This window comes from Microtus ochrogaster (assembly GCF_000317375.1).
Source record: "Microtus ochrogaster isolate Prairie Vole_2 chromosome 14 unlocalized genomic scaffold, MicOch1.0 chr14_random_3, whole genome shotgun sequence".
NCBI lineage: Eukaryota > Metazoa > Chordata > Mammalia > Rodentia > Cricetidae > Microtus > Microtus ochrogaster.
Window position 1 is genome coordinate 2931131 of NW_004949098.1, and position 17161 is coordinate 2948291.

General features: G+C 36.9%; 1 protein-coding gene across 3 annotated transcripts in view; it reads right to left on the bottom strand.

Annotated features, from left to right (window-relative positions):
• Positions 1-1931: 1931 nt before the first annotated feature.
• The window catches only part of Lrrtm4 (leucine rich repeat transmembrane neuronal 4), an 811985-nt gene continuing 796755 nt past the window's right edge, over positions 1932-17161 (bottom strand). For 2 of the 3 annotated variants that reach the window (XM_026787964.1, XM_026787963.1), the window contains exon 4: positions 1932-3107. In XM_026787964.1, coding sequence (XP_026643765.1) covers positions 2886-3107 — 222 coding nt within the window. In that variant the 3' untranslated portion in view covers positions 1932-2885. The remainder of the gene's footprint in view (positions 3108-17161) is intronic. The other variant, XM_013352864.2, reaches the window with a different exon arrangement.

A 17161-nucleotide genomic window follows, 5' to 3' on the forward strand; every position in this document is an offset into this window, starting at 1 on the left:
ATCAGGGAAATGCAAATCCAAACAACTTTGAGATATCATCTTACACCTGTCAGATTGGCTAAAATCAAAAACACCAATGATAGCCTTTGCTGGAGAGGTTGTGGAGGAAGGGGTACCCTCATCCATTGCTGGCGGGAATGCAAACTTGTGAAACCACTCTCATTTTTTTTTTAGAGTTAAAGATTTTTTTTTTTTTGAAGCTTATTCTACTTGTTATGGAACATCAGCCATGAAGTTTGCATTTCAGGACTTCTCCAGAACTACTCAAGTGAAATTGATTTCTGATGTTTTCTTGTTTACCTGTTCTAAGTTTCAACACATCTGCAAAACTCAATGAAAACTTCATTCACATGTAAATGATATGCATATGAAATAAGTCATTTGGAAGTTTTTGTGTTTAGAAACTCAATATTTTTACAATGCTGTCTGTTTTCCTAACAGTTTACTTCACTGTTCATGTTTGACTTTTGGCAGTGTTGGACAAGTACAGTAATTTTAAGTAATGGGAGGAATCATATCTATTCGGCATATTTTTGGTTGCAAGACATAGAAGAAAATTGATCACAGTCAACTTTGATCAAGATTTTCAGATGAAAATCAGTTGTTATGAATGTTGTGCCTGGTAGTATCTGTGAGAATAGAAGGTATCACTGTTTAGGAAATGGGAAAGATACCCATCCACCCAAAAATACGTTTTAATTTAGGAAAATTATTGGCCAACTCCTAAAAGTAAAGTCTTGAGCCTAGGAAGTATGTTTAAATTTCAAACTCATGGTCAACTCTTCTTATATTCATGGTTAACAAAATACATATCATCTAAATGATAAATACTAGCAGAAAACTAAAATAATTTGGCAATAATGGCTCATTTCAATGTGAAAATAAGAGCTGTGTTGATTGAATTTTCCTTTAGCAGGACACTGGGTATTTTCTCATTTAATACAGATGATAACATCAATTCTAATTTAGAATGATACTTGAATAAAATGGTGGTGAAAGAAAATGCTTATTCAGTACCCTATCTAGCATTAGAGACCTTTGTTTTATGTTATTTGCAATTTTGATAAGAAATAATTTCTAAAGCTCTTATTGTTAATTTCAGAATATAGAATTAAATTGTTAGTTCTTAAGGAAATCTGCAGAAATCATTGTCAAACACCACACAAGCTATTTTAAGAAACATAAAACTTGCCTTAATAATTATCCTCAACATTATTGCTTCATCCTGATTTAAAAATAAAGTTACTCAAATTGGACCAAGAACTACCTAAGGGAGGTATTCATGGTGAATTGGAGAATTATACCAGCACCCTAATGACAAATATAAAATCATGTGACTTACATCATTAGGTCTTTGTATTATTTTAATTTACATTTTATGTGTATATATGTATGTTTATGAGTGAATAAGTATATCTCTGTTCATGTGCCTATGGAGGCCAGAATAGAGTGGTGGATTCCCTTTCAGCTAAATAATAGCTGATTGCCAATAGCCAGATATGAGTTCTTCTGCAAAAGCAGAAGACATTCTTAACTACTGCGCCTTCTTTCCAGTCCCCATTATCTCCATTGAGAGATGATTTTAAAAACAATTGCTCTGTACTTTGCTATGTAGTTACTAATTCCCACAGGACTCTGTCTTTGCTCCAAGGTCATACAGTCTTTAATTCTCCCACTGATACATTTCTTTCATGTTGCATGATACATTTTAGGGTAAGGACACCTCTAAATAAAATTTTAAACACATTGCTACCTCAGATTTATTTCAGATATATTTTCTACAATTATTGATGCTTCTCTACCTGACCATGGGCCACAGAGGAAACCATTGATAGACTCCTACATCAATACTCTGACACCAGTTAGGAACATTCCACACATGTGATTATGTGTTATGGCATACCAACTGCAAAATAATGTATTTTATTTTTCAACATTTTTCTTTTATTGATAAAAATTACACAAAAGCTAAGTGATAATTAAATTTAAAAGCAATATTATACATCGTGTTGAGTTTAGAAATTCAACCCTTGATTTATTCATCCACTGGACTCTTGTCCATTGTTTGTAGAGACCCTCTCTCCACTGAGGGTATTTCTCAGGTTCTTCTCCACTCCAGTGCTCACAGGTCTGGGTATCAGGTTTCCTTTTGTGATGGATACCGATGGAGGAACAAGCCAGGGCTCCGAATGCCATCGATGATGTGCACTGAAGGAGTGGACACTTTGATTTATTAAACCCAGTCCAGTAGTTTATTCAATGTTGTGGTCATTTTTTTTTTCACTTTAGGTCACTGCAAACCTAAATCTTTTGGTGCCAAGTAAGTACTTATATTTAGAAGTAGAAAGTCATTCCTCCAGTAAATTAAAAAAATAAACAAAAGAATAAAACCAGATTTTAAAGGAAAAACAAAATGAAGACATTGGAAACAAGGTCTGTGAGTGTTATGCACACCTTACAAGAAAAACTGCATTGTTTCCCCCAAATCGGCCCCCTCCCCCCTGTGGTTCTCCATCCCAGGAACCATGCAGTGTAGAAAAATCAAATATACAAACAAACCTATAGATAGCTAGGATGAAATCTATTTTTATAAGAACGTAGCACTCTTGACTATTTACATTCGGGAGTACTTGTGTTTATTTTATATTTTAAAGCACAGAAAGTTCTATGTTCTCCCGGGTTGGTGGTAGGTTTGCCAGCTGCCCAACCTCATAAGCAGTTTGTTTGTTTGTTTGTTTGTTTTGTTTTGTTTTTCTCACTATGCCCTAAATTTCTGTACAGGAGCAAAGAACTCTTGAGGTTGGAGAATGCTGGACATCTCATCTCTTTTGCGATGAAGGCCTTCCTTCTCCTATGAGCTCTTTATTAAGGAGTTGGCTTTACTGTTAGTTTGTTATTCTCTCCAGATAAATGGCAGGTGCAGCCGACCTGGCTATGGTGGCGATGAAGCTGTGGTCTCTCCCAAGCTCCAGGCTGGGACTGTCATCTTGATCTATGGACACAGCTTCGTAGGCCTTGTTGATGTGGAGAGGCTGGTGGGCCTGGCAATACCCAATCACTGGTTGGTCGTAGCTGTAATACGGCAAGGGCTTCACGTGGTGGGGTATCTGTATGTGAGAAGCAGAGAAAGTGATTGGTTAGTGATCAATGTTAAAAAGAGAAACCAACCCTCCCCTGGCTTTATTTTTGTTTCCCATGGTGATTCAAGTTCCGTTGCTTTAAAACAGCAATTTTACAAAATAGCGGTTGTTATTTTGGTTAATACAATTTACTTTTCAGATAAATTATATATAAAGTATTTTCAATGCTTTATTTTTTATTTCACTCTCATTTGGCATATTAACATAAAAAAGTTAAAAATAGCCTAAATACCTATGAACATGGATGGCATACATCATACCAACGGATGGCAACTGTATCCTATCAAAAGCTCTCCACAGCCTACATCTAAATGTACATGCTACAAAAACAGGGAGGAACTCTTACAGTGCAACAGGATAGTTCAAGTCCAAAACGAGGGAGGGAAGAGTGTATGAGCCCTGGTTGGTTTATTTTGTTATCCCTGTTCTTGTGGTATCCCTTGACCTTTGACATTATTTTTTTTCCAGTCCTATTAGTTCTATCCTAGATGTCTGGGCTACCCTGCTAGATTCCAAAAAGTTTCCATTGCAATGACTTTCTATATTACAATGAGATGCCTACCAATTCTAGTTGTTTCTCCCAGTATTTTCTCCCTCTGTCTCTCTTCTCCTCCTTTATCCCTCCTGTTACCATCTACATTCAGTCCAGTCCACCCAGGGAACCCACTTAACCTTCTTCGCAGGGACATCTATGTACCCCATTCCCTAACCCCCCAAGCCATTCTTGTTACTTAACCTCTCTGTATGTGTGGATCATAGCATGATTTTCCTTACTTTATAGTTATTATCCACTTATATGTAAGTACATGCTATGTTTGTCTTTCCGGGTCTGCATAACCTCACTCTGGATGATTTTTTTCTAGTTCCATTCAGTTGCCTACAAATTTGATAATGTTATTCATTTATTTGTTTGTTTATTTATTTTTTAACAGCTGAGTGATATTCCATTGTAGAAATGAACCACAATTTCTTTAAAATTCTTAGTTTGTGGAACATCTATATGGTTTCCAGTTTTGGGCTAGTATGAACAAAGCTGCTATGTGTAGGAGGAGGCCATTTGTTTTGTTCCTGGTTGCTTAGCCCCAAAATAATCACACAGAAACTGTATTAATTAAATCACTGCTTGGCCCATTAGCTCTAGCTTATAATTGGCTAACTCTTACATCTTAATTTAACCCATCTCCATTAATCTGTGCATCGTCATGAAGTTGTGGCCTAGCAGCAAAATTTTAGCATGTCTGTCTCCAGCGATGGCTCCACGGCTTTGCTTGACTCTGCCTCCTTTCTACCAGCATTCAGCTTAATTTTCCCCACCTAGCTCTGTTCCTTTACAGCTCTACTATAAGCCTAAAGAAAATTTTTTATTAACCAATGGTAATAACAGCATACAAAGGGAATCCCACATCAGCTGTGAACATAAGTTGAGAAAATATTCTTGTCATAAGGCACAGTGTCCTTTAGTTTTATGCCAAGGAGTGGTATAGGTGGGTCTTGAGGTAGATCAATTTTCAATTTTCTGAGAATGAACCATATCTTGATTTCCAAAGTGGCTGTACAAATTTGCCCTCCCACCAGTAATGGAGGAGTGTCCTCTTGCTACACATCCTCTCCAGCAAGAAATGTCACTTGTGTTTTTGCTCTTAGCTATTCTGAAAGGTGTAAGATGGAATCCCAGAGTCATTTTGATTTGTATTTCCAAGATGTCTAAGGATGTTAAATATTTATTGTTCTTTCAAGGTCTATAAAGAATTGTGTTGAAATTTTGATGGTGATTGTGTTGAATCTATAAATCACTTTTGGTAATATGGACATTTTTACAATATTAATCTTACAGATCCATGAACATGGGAGATCTTTACATCTTCTGATATCACCTTCAATTTATGTGTTCAATGACTTGTTAAGGTTTTTATTATAAAATTGACAGAATTGCTAGAGGTATCTAGAACTGACTCAGCCTGAGGTGATAGGGAGTGATCACACTGGTTGCACTGGTTTACATTGACTTTTAACCAATCCAGGTCTTATTGGTTCTGCAGGATCAATAAGGATGGTGAAGCCCAGGCCATTTTGGAGCAGTACGCAGAACTATTGGATAGTGTCAGTAAATTGAGTGGAAATCTTCTGGGACAGATATAGACTAGGGACAGAAGGTATAGTTAAGGATCTTAGTGGAAAATCTTTTATCTCTGGTCCATGCACAGATCTCAAGGTCTGTGGGTTTTGGATTGTCGAAACAGATGCATGTGAGAAGCATAGTCAAAAAACCAAATTAGCCACTCCATGCATGGAACAGGGAATGTTTATTGCAAACTGTCAAGACTGTCTCCTGGGAAAACAGTGAAATATGAGATGGGGAAAAGTCTGAAGGGTTATACGGAGAACAGGTATCTTGAAGGAGGAGAGTTTATGAAGTAGAAGGGAGTTTGAAAATGTTTAAGAACTACTTCTGAGTAGGGACCGGAGGAGCCTGAAGGCTAGTGTGGATTTCAATATTATGACAGGTGCCTCAGATACATGTCAGTTGGAAAGCCTTATGTCCCTTCTGCCAGAGCTAAGGGAAGTGCTCCTTTTGGAAGATGAAGATCACTTTCCCAAGTTTCTGAGGAATGCTGGTTTTTATAAATTGCCAGAAATCCTCTTATAGTCCAGATTGAGCTGAACCTTGACTCAATTTTGGATGAGTTAGTAGGCTGGCTGTTTCTTGTGGGGTGGTGGGTGGGGTATTCTTTGGAAATGATAAGCTGTGTCTGTGATAACATCTTATTCTCCATTTTCCTTAGGAAGATCATGAACATATAAGTCATGAAAGCAGAATTGGTGACTATGGGACCAGTGAGATATGGATGGGGAGGATGAGGAAAATAGGTGATGACCTACACACACATACATAGATGCAGGCACATGAAATAAACAAAATGCAATTTTAAAAATTAGGAACAAATGAAGTGTGATATAAGTATAAAGATGTTACAATGAAATTGATTTCTTTGTATGCTAAATATAATATTATTTTAAAAATAAAAGACAAAAAATTGGCTTCAATCTCTGTAATTGTTTTTTCTTACTACACAGTTGCTGTACAACAATGTTGGAGTGAAGCTGTTAGGATAGAGGATGTTCTAAAAAAAAGTGAAACATTCCATCCTTCAGGGAAGCTGATCAGATTCTCAAGGAACCCTACCTCCCCAAATCACACATAAGTAATAAGGACTTCTGAGAAATACCCCCCCCATAAGTCAAGCTACCTAGCAGACTCTTCAATAAGTGTAGCTACCTAAAAGAGCCAGCGAGCTACACTCTTGTATGTCTTGTATATCTTCTATATCCAGTCCCATTTTTATTTCTTCTCAATTCAGATATCTCTCTATAAGCCAGCTAACTATCTAGACATGAACTGTTTGTTGTCATTTCTGTTTTGGAAAACCCTGTGGGATTTTTGAATTGTGTCCAATGATAGATTGGTGTCTCAGGTCAACACAGCTTTGACAAAGCAGAGAAATGGAAGCAGATATTTTGTTCAGGGAATTGAGCAGGGAAAATATTTTGGAAAATACCTTCCTAAGAATATGATGATAGATTCTTCTTTTTGTTATTAATATGTGGAAGATAACTTGAAAACACAATTAGAAAATCACCAGGTAGTTTTCAAGCTACAAAATTTTCACTGGGCACAGAATATATGTTCTGTACATCTCTTTCTCTCTTTTACAATTTTTAGATTAAATTCAATAGACTTTTGTGTTCCACAATGTAGATGTGAAAGTCAAAGTACAATTTTCAGGAATTTATTTTTGTCTTCTACCATAGCAGCCCCCACAGATCTAATCCAGTGAAAACTTCCTTTTTTTATTTAAACAGAAAAGGGAGGTGATACGGGATTCCCCTCTGTATGCTTTGAATACCATTGGTTAATAAAGGACTGCTTTGAGCCTATAGCAGAGCAGGGCAGAAAGAACTAGGCAGGAAAAACTAAAGTGAATGCTGAGGGAAAGGAGACAGGGTCAGAGAGAAGCCATGGAGCTGCCTCCAGAGACAGAAACATTGAAACTCTAGCCAGTAAGCCACAGCCAAGTGGAGATACACAGATTACTAAAAATAGGTTAACATGTAAGAGTTAGCCAATAAGAAGTTAGAACTAATGGGCCAAGCAGTGTTTCAAATAGTATAGTTTCTGTGTGGTTATTTTGGTTCTGAGCTGCCTGGACGAACAAGTGGACTTCTCCAACATAGGTCCTCAGGGTGGACAGCTAATGCCTCTTCCTGCTGAGCCATCTTGCCATCCCTTGTTGCACATTTTTACTTGAAGGAATGACAAAGTTTTGTCTTTCCAGATTGTCCAGATTGGTGTAAAACATCAAAGTCCACATGAAGCATTGATTGTGGCTCTGTTGATACCTTCTATTGTTGTAGTTTTCCCCTTACTCATTGTAAAAAGAAGACACGGTACCCCAAGCATGTAGTAGGCTCATTTGTGAGAGGAAGTTATGGACTCATGAGCCCTCTGTACAAATATGTTCATCTAAAGTTGAAACCCAGCAGCTCATATGTCAACATTGTTGGTTTTTCCATGATTATTTAAAACTCTTATGTTTAAAATATTATGTAAAAGAACAATTTCATAGCTAAAAACTTATGACATGCACTTCATTTTGACTCAAATATCAAGGGAGCCTTATTAACCACAGACTTCTAGATGTATATGCCATATCATCTCTGAAGTCAAGAAATTTATTTTGCTTTTACAGTTGGACTATTTTTTACTCTAGTAAGCAGGGGTCCTTGTCATTTTCTCTCTTGTACCCGAAGCAAACTTTTACAAGATAGAAACCGTTGTACCATTCTTTTCTTCCAAATTGACCAATGGCAAAATAAATAAATATTCAAGAGCAGAATAAATTGGCCAGCTTTGAAAGGATAACTGCATCGTTTGCTCATTTACTCTTTGAGTCTCTTCTGTGGGGCACGATGTAATCAATTGAAATTGTGGTTCTGCAGCATCTAAGAGAAGGAGGCCTTGTGCTTTATAGTAATAATGTACAGTACATTAACCACCTGGGTCCCTGTGTGGATTGTTGTTTCCAGTAGTCAAAACAAAGTGTTCTTAACTTTCCCTTATATAGTTTTGGTATTTTTGTAAATGTGTTCTTAGTACTTTACAAAAAGGTCCCCATGCTCCATCCATTCTCTCCTGGGCTCCACTTTGTAGCTCAGCAGAACAACACTATTTAAAGATGTCCTTATTAGCATGCCTATCTACTCACTGGATGCAGTGAAAACTGTCCTTTATTTAAAGACAATTACATGGTGAAATCTGGGAAATATGTCATGCTCCTCGGAAGTCCTGACTTCTTTGGGGTATATGTGCATTTGAACATAAGTCACACGTACATTTCCATAGAAGTGTGTTTTATAACTACATCTAAATTAGGTTACAGAGGAAAGAATCATTCCTGAGGCTAATTATAAATTATTTTGATTCTCCTGATTGCTGGCTTTAACTCTGAAAATGGAGTGGTCCAGGCATCTCATTGGCCTCAGGTAATAAGAAATAAGAAATCAACTAAGAATACTTATTCCAGCTGTTTTAAGCTCAACATTGCCCTTATACTTTTCTAGAAGCATATTCTTCCCTTTTTGTATTGGTCTTTCTTTTCACCATTCATGGTTTCCGTTCAGAGAGATGCAGGGGGCTCACAAGGGTGTATGAACAGTAGCTCCTAACTAAGGCTCTCAGTTTTATCTTATGTATCAAGAAGTTCTCAATGGTTACTGAATCTTCTGGTTTTCAAAAAAACAAAAAAAAAAACATAATTTACTTTTTCTTCTATCTAGATGAAGATTTCTCTTTCAATACAGCAGAAAGGTATAAAAACAAATAAATAATATCAACAAAACTCCAATGAAACATTTCCCTGAATTATGAGGCCTGTTGTATTAGTATTTCAAAGACAGACCTTAGGGGAATGGCATATTTTATATGTTTAAAGAAAAGACTGAACTACAGAGGGATGAAAAGAGCTCCACATCTGCATATTGACTGATTCCACAATTTTGTGCCTGCACTAATTATATTTAAAAAGAGAAATGAATGTGTCTATGCAGTAAGTATGAGAGAAATGTGAAATGGATACTTGAAAAATTTGATCAAAGACTTTAGAAATAATAACATGGAAATCCAATATCATTTCTTTCTGTTCTCAAAGGTTCAAACACTAGTTATAACTAGCTGAAGTGTCTGATTGTTCTTAAATTACTGTGGTCTATCATTAGTCTTATTTATTAACTTTTCATGGCCATTGTTCAGATTTCAGTATGAGTTCTTTCCACTGAAGTCATAAAAAGTTGATTTTCAATTTCCTGAATGACATTTGAATTCTAATTTCCAGAATTAAAAGGTTGTGTCGGGCTATTCAGACCATTTAAAAAGTATCATCATATAAATCCAGAGGAAGAATTCAATACAGTTGAATTGCTTAATGAAGATGGACACTTCATTTATTGGAAGTGAAATTGATTTAAAATGAATGGCAATTGCTAAATGAATGTATAACTTTGAGTTTAATTCTTTCTTTTACTATGTTAGTATGTGATGAGAATCAAACATGTTCATGAAGACATGTTTTGGAATTGGTTTATATTTCAGAAATGTTAATTAAAAGCCAAAAGAACCTTATTCCATTTAAGTTAGTTGGGTAAATGGGAAACTTCATTGCCTCTTCAGCATATGGGAGGCAGAAGTGAGTGTTGTTAGAGGTTTATCCTCCCACCCCAGATGGGGAAAATCCCACAAAGCTCATGACTAAGTGACAAACAACATGGAACCCTGTCTCAAACATGGTGGGCACTGAAGACCAACACTGAGGTTGTCCCCTAACTTTCATGCTTGTGTGATGTGCAGACAGTACACAATGAGCTTATACACCTGCCCCCCCCCCACAGTTTTAAGATGTACCTTATAGGAGCAAAGAACCTCAAGAATTCAGGAGTTCTTGAGAAATTCAAAGCATTAAAACTATGGCAAGATTTACTAATAGGTGAAACCAGAAACATGAAAGAAGACCTCTTATTTCATAAGAACAAAATGTTTGCCATCTCAAACAATGCCTCATAAAAATTTTACGCTTTCCTCATTTTGGCTTTAAAGTTAAATTAATAATAAATGTGACACAGTCATCTATTCAGTCAGGCTGTCAATTACATTTAATGACATTTGTTTCAGAAAGTCCCTAAATAAAACAAATAAAGGAGATAATGGTGAAAAAGACAACTGCCTTGCTTCCATATATTTGCTGGACTAAAAGATGCATAAGGATGACATCATGTAAGATCCACCATTTGTAAAAGTCAGTAAGATGGTACATTGTGTAAAGGCATTTGATACAAAGCTTGACAAGCTGGCATATATCCTGGAGCCTCAGTTCTTGCCAGCTGTCATCTGACTTTCACACATGTTCTATGTTACTCATGTACACACATACACACACAACGCACATGCACTCGCATGCATGTACACTAAATAAATGTTTGGTTTAAAATAAAAATAACTAAAACCCACCATTCTGAACTCAGTGAATGCTGACTTTCAATATTGACTATTCTGTCAATTTGTAACTCAAGATCTGACATATGCAGTAAAGATTTGTCTTTTCTTCCTCTGCTGCTCTTATTCAAGAATTAGAATGTCTAGGTACTCACTTTTGACCACATTTTCATTTTCAAGTCATTTTTGTGAAGTCAGAATAGAATGTACTCTTTTAGTTTTAGTGTTTGCCTGCCGGAATGTGCTACTTTCCAAGGTATCCAGCTAATGAGGAGCCACTAGAATTTGAAGTTAGGCTCGACTCCATTAACTGGGAAGTGTATTGCATTAGTAACACTCTCAGACTTCACAAAGGCTTTGGAGTAATAGGCTGAATTGATTAACTGGCATTAATTTTTGGATGCTTCTCTTCCAAAGATTTGGTCTCTGCTTTAGGAAGAGTAATGTGTCCCTACTGGGTATTGTAATCAAATACACCTTTTTGGTATATTTGACTTTGATAACAAAGTATCAGAGTAACAAATAGGGGTTGTATTGTTTTAAGACAGAAATGTTTCTTCAGTGAAAAATGTAGTATTTATATGAAGTACAAAGATATATAGAAGATGTTTGCCCTCAAACAGGAGACTGTCTGTGATCAGTATGTATGTCCCAGTCCCTCCTTGCAGAAATTTAGACAATACAGATATAATCAAGCAGAAGTGATATTTATCAGCACATCCAACAGATCCACTTTAAGGTGTTTTCCCCTGAGTTAGAGCAATATCTCAGTCATACAACACTTGCCTCAGAGGCATGTGGGCATGAGTTTAGTTCCACAAGCTGGGCATGGTGGCCCACAATTGTAATCCTAGAACTGGGAAGGCAGAGACAAGAGGATCCCCACGGACACTCTAGCCCAAATTCAAGGCTCATGAGGACCATTTCCCAAACACCAAGGTGGACAGCTCTTGAGAAAGGACACCTGAGGATAAATAACCTTTGGCCATCATATGCACTCACACACTAGCATAAATGTGTGTGTTTGTGCACACAGGAATGCACTCACTCACACTGACACATGCACATACACACACTTGCATACACACAGAGAGGGAGTGAGAGAGGGAGAGAGAGAAAGAGAAGGAGAGAGGTTATTGACTCTAAAGTATACAGAAAAGGCAGCAGTGAATATATGATAATAGAGGTGAAGCTAATATTGGTGCCATTACTCAATCAAGTTCTCCTTCTGTTTTTTTTTTTTGTTTTGTTTTTTTTTTTTTTTCAGTGAATGATGGGTTGCTCTAGTGTCCATATGTACTTTTGTGGCATTCTATTTGGGTTCGTGTTAAATATTTTATACTACCCTATACTTGTTTATGCAAGAATATGCCTTTTGGCTAACTAGAAGGTAGCATTTGCTCTTTGAACGTAGAGTAGATGAGTCTCCTGTGACTCCTCTCTAACCATGCAGTGACTATTCAGTAAAGAGAGAAATTACTTTACAAGTGTAAAGTTGAAACAGAATTCTCACATAAGGAAGGTGCTTGAATTTCTCCCAGGCATATGACTTTGTAAAACAGAATTTTGTACCCCAGGGTAGAACTTCAGAACCAACTAACAGATGCAGAAGAAAAGCCCCTGAAGGTTTCAGAGATATTGACAGAATGAAATGACTGCTTTGATTCTAGAACCATTTAAAGGAACTTCTAGGAGCCTGGCTCTTTTTAATAGAGAAAAATTTTAGATACAGGTTTAATTATGGAAATAGAATACACCCATTTAGAAGATGCAATTATAAGTTTTATTCTGATTGACTATATTTTAGAACAGCAAAGTTGAATGTCATATAAATAATGTTGGTTGTTATTCTTTAAATGAAATACGTATGGGTCTAAGATAATAGCTGGATCTCTGCCATAAAATGTATACTATTAAGGTACAATTATATAAAAGTGAATTTGCTATCATAATTCACTTATTTATGTGCTCATTCTTTCATTCCCGTGACAGATACTTACTACAGGATTGCCAAACTCTATCATAAGTCAGTGATTGTTTAGTTTTTCAGCTTACACAGAATCTATTGTTAACTATTGACCTCTCTTTTGACAGTGTGAAAGTAAACATAGGCAAAATGTGGATGAATGTTTTTAATATAACTTTACTTAGTGTTGTATTTTTTTTTTTTTTTGAGAAGAAGGCCTCAATGAAGAGTCACCAGATGAGACTGGCCTATGTGCACATCTGTGGGGCATTGCTTTGGTAATTAATTGATGTAGAAATGTCCAGTCCACTGTGAATGGCATCATACCCTGGGATAATGGTCATGGGTGGTATAAGAAAGCAAATTAAGCATAAATCCAAGCGAAATGAGGGAGTTATCAAACAATAGTCCACCATTGCTTCTACTTCAAGTTCCTGCTTGAGCTCTTCTCCTGACTTGCTTCTGTCATAGATTGTGACCTGGAAGTGTAAGATAACCTTTTCTTGCCTGATTCTGCTCTCAGTTAGTGTCTTATTAGAGAGGCAGAAAACTAGAATACTTACTGATATGAAATTCTGAGTTTTGTTTAAGGCTCATGGGTAACAAACTAATAAAATCATAAACAAATTAAAAATCATTTAGCGTGCTTGGGCATTTTTCTATAATCTGGTATACAATGGTACTCTGGGTCTATAAAGAAGAATAAAGTGAAGATGCTTTATTTGAAAAGATTACTAATGGCTGAATGAGTGATATGAGCCTGGTCCTGCCTGCTTGTCATTGAGGTTGAATACTCTGAGTCAGGAGAGCAGAGAGTAAAAGAATTCCCAGCATGTGGTCACTGTGCATTTCCAAGTGAAAACCCAGGTCTTGCCCAGAATAAAGCTTTCAGTGGCTCCAGGACAAAAAGACACTCACACAACCTTGGTACTTGGAATTCAGACAGGAAACTTCAAGTGAGAACTCTGAAGTCACCCCCAGGTCATATTGTATCAAGCATGCTGTAGGAGGATCAAGGCAGACTGCCCTTTGAGTAAAGGCCATATGGGGATGCTCTTAAGGCAGAGATTGAGCTCCTGAGCTCCTGTAGCTTCCAACAGAGGGGAGAGAACTGTGGTGATTATGTGAAAGAGTCCACTGTGTTCAAAGGTCATTGAATCATAAACAGGTGACCAACCTCTGCTTCCTCTCGTGCCAAAGTTAACAATATGCCCTTTCCTCCCCTATCTCTCAATCTCAATCAGCCCTCTCCTATTCCCAGGTCTTGGTATTCATAGTTCTCATTTTACAAAAGCATGCTGTCTTTTTCTGCTATGTTTTCATTTTCTTTCTTCCCAACCCCAATGGGCTTATGCTAATCTTTTGATCCCCTGTTCAAATGTCATGTTTCTGGAGAGGTCTTCACTAACCACCGTATGTAAAATACCATTCCATTCACATTTACATATATAAGCTATCCCCTCTTTCAACTCATTGCTTGTTTTCTGCATAGCTTTTATCAAAATGTTAAATAGTCCGAGATAAATCTTGTTAACTAAGACTTGTTATGACTTACTATTTTCTCTCTCACCAACTTGACTGCCATTTATTTGTTCCTATTCATTTTCTTATTGATAGTACTGCAATACTTTAAGATATCATCACTTTGAATATGTGCATATTTGGTCTGAAGTTAGGACTAACTCAATTGGGCAAATTTAACAGCTATCAGTATACACATGTTTTCTAAATAGCTACTTGTAGGTGAATTTACCTTACCTTGGTGGTGAATTGCCCACAAATGTTCAGTCAGCTGGAGAACTCCTTTAGCTAAAAGTTTTTGCCACCCATTTCTTTTATTTTTAAAATTAATTTAATTTACTGGGAAGGCTGTAAGAGCCCACTCTGTTTGCACTATTGAGAAGAAAGGATACTTCTGTGTACTTAAAAGCCAATAAAGACTCCCACTTTTGAAAAATATTCAGATGATGTGGGAAGGTCATTTGTCAATCTGTTGTTTCATTGGTTAATCAATAAAGAAACTGCTTGGCCTGATAGGTCAGAACATAGGTGGGTGGAGTAGACAGAACTGAATGCTGGGAAGAAGGGAAGTGAGGCAATTGCCATGCCTCTCCTCTTCAGGGAAGCTCCGGCCCAAGATGGATGCAGGTCAGACATGCTGAATCTTTCCTGGTAAAATACCACCTTGTGGTGCTACACAGATTACTAAATATGGGTTAAGCAAGATATGAGAGTTAGCCAAGAAGAGGATAAATATAATGGGCCAGGCAGTGTTTAAATGAATACACTGTGTGTGTGTTGTTATTTTGGGTGTAAAGCTAACCAAGCAGGAGCTGGGCGGGACAAAAAACAGGCCCACAGCTCCCCACTACACTCAAACCTCCTAATTATTTCTATCAAGTGATAAATTAAAAAGAGAGACACCCAAAGTGTTACCAAGTAAGCAAGGAGGAGATGTGAAAACTTATTGAGGATTGTTCAAGGATAGTTCTTGGGACTGGAACTATTGAAAGTCAACTCAACACAGTGTATGACATTACCCATCTGTTGTGGTTAACCCTAGGAAGAAATGATGTGTGTGTGTGTGTGTGTGTGTGTGTGTGTGTAAACAGTTTAAAGAGTCCTTCTTCCCCTTCTCTCATCCTCTATACCACCCAGAGCTCCAGCTGTCACTGTTAAGATCACAGGTTTCTTTTCTCATCTCACACCACTGGACTCCAATATAAACCACAACACTTGTATTCTTACAGAACTCAGAACATCATCATGGCAGACTTCTCTGGCTCTTGTTTTCTTGAATGAAACTATATTAAGCAACAAAATATTCTTATGATCTCCACAGAAGTTGAGTCAATCCAGAATCATGGTTTTCATTTATTTTTCCTTGGCCAACTCCCCAAATATCACCTCTTGTAAGCATTTGTATACAGTCTACAATGTTGCTAGAATATTTTGTTTCTTTCTTTGCTACATTTCTCCTCTCCCCAACAACACCTCATGAAGCCTTAAACTCTAGCATCACTACTAACCACCTGTCTTAGTTTCTCTTCTGCTGCTCTGATAAAATACTCTGAAAACAGCATCTTAAGAGGGAAAATGTTTATTCTGCCTCACTATCTATTATGGCACAGAAATCAAAGAAACAGGAACTCAGAAGCAGCTGGTAGTATCACAGCCAACCACAGAGCAGAGAACAGTGAATGCTTGCTGCATAGCCAAGGAATGGTGCCACCAAAAGTGGGAGCTATCTACCTCAAATAGTAGAATCAACATAATGCCCACAGGCATGCCCAGAGAGGCCTTTCCCAAGGTATTACACTGGGCATGAATTTGACAGTAAATATTAACTATCGCATTGCCAGCAATCACTAACAAATATATACAGCTTCCTCCTAGTGCCTCATGGATTGTGTTTATCAGTATGAGGAGTTTATGCCATCTATTTTCATGTTCCAGTTCTACATGTTTTTCCATCCTGACTTGTGGAGACTGATCGCCAGCAGTACACTTATCCTAGGTTCCTACTTTCTCACTGCTCTCAAGAGACTGAATCAGAAGCTCTTGTTACAAATTTGATTTTCACACAAATGTGCCAGTCTTTCAGCAGAAAGCCTCACTAGGTAGCACTAGGAAAGCTCATCTCTTCAAAACTCAATGAAATAACTATTATTTTACTCTTCTACTGAATTGTGGTTTATTGGTTTATTATGAAAACTAATATATATTATTGTTGGGATAAATGTAACAGGTATTTGAAAATTATTTTAATATGTTTACTAAGCAATAACACAAAACTTCATAACTATTCATAAATTTAGATCCTCAGAGAAGACATGAATGCATGAAATGGAGCCCACTGTTAGATATGGGTAGAGAAAGGGATAACTATATTTTCAGAAATTTAATTTTATATGACTTCATGCAATCATAAGAACCAGTTGCCAAGATGGCAGATAATTTGTATTAAATTTCATAGAACTATGAGCTTTGTAATCTGTTTATGTATTGTCTATCTACCTATGTATACATCTAACATCTCTGTCTGACTGTCTATCATCTCTTTCTATCCTCTTTCTAGATATTGGTCTCTGTTTGTGTATATCATCTACCTCTTTCCTATGTATTCATCCATCTCTGTTATCTACTCTCCAATTGTATCTACTTCTAGTGTTTTCTTGAGAAGAGATAATAATGGTTCTGTTAAATAATTACAAACATTTTAAAGTGCCGCTTTAAAAATAGCAATATTATGAGTTGGTTTTCAGATATGTTCAGAAATTAAGTTTGTCAAGAAAGATCTTTTACAATTTAGATAACTGCAACAAAACGTCCAATGAGGTAGTGCATACATCTATAAACATGAAATGAAGAGAGGATGTAGGGAAATGTAGATGATTGCAAGGAAATATGTAGACTATGATTGTTGCGGGAGGTCCTTCCGCTCCTCCAGCCTATAGCCGCTGAGATACCAGCCCATTGGGGCGTGGTCTCTCTCCCTTTAAAAAAGCGGCC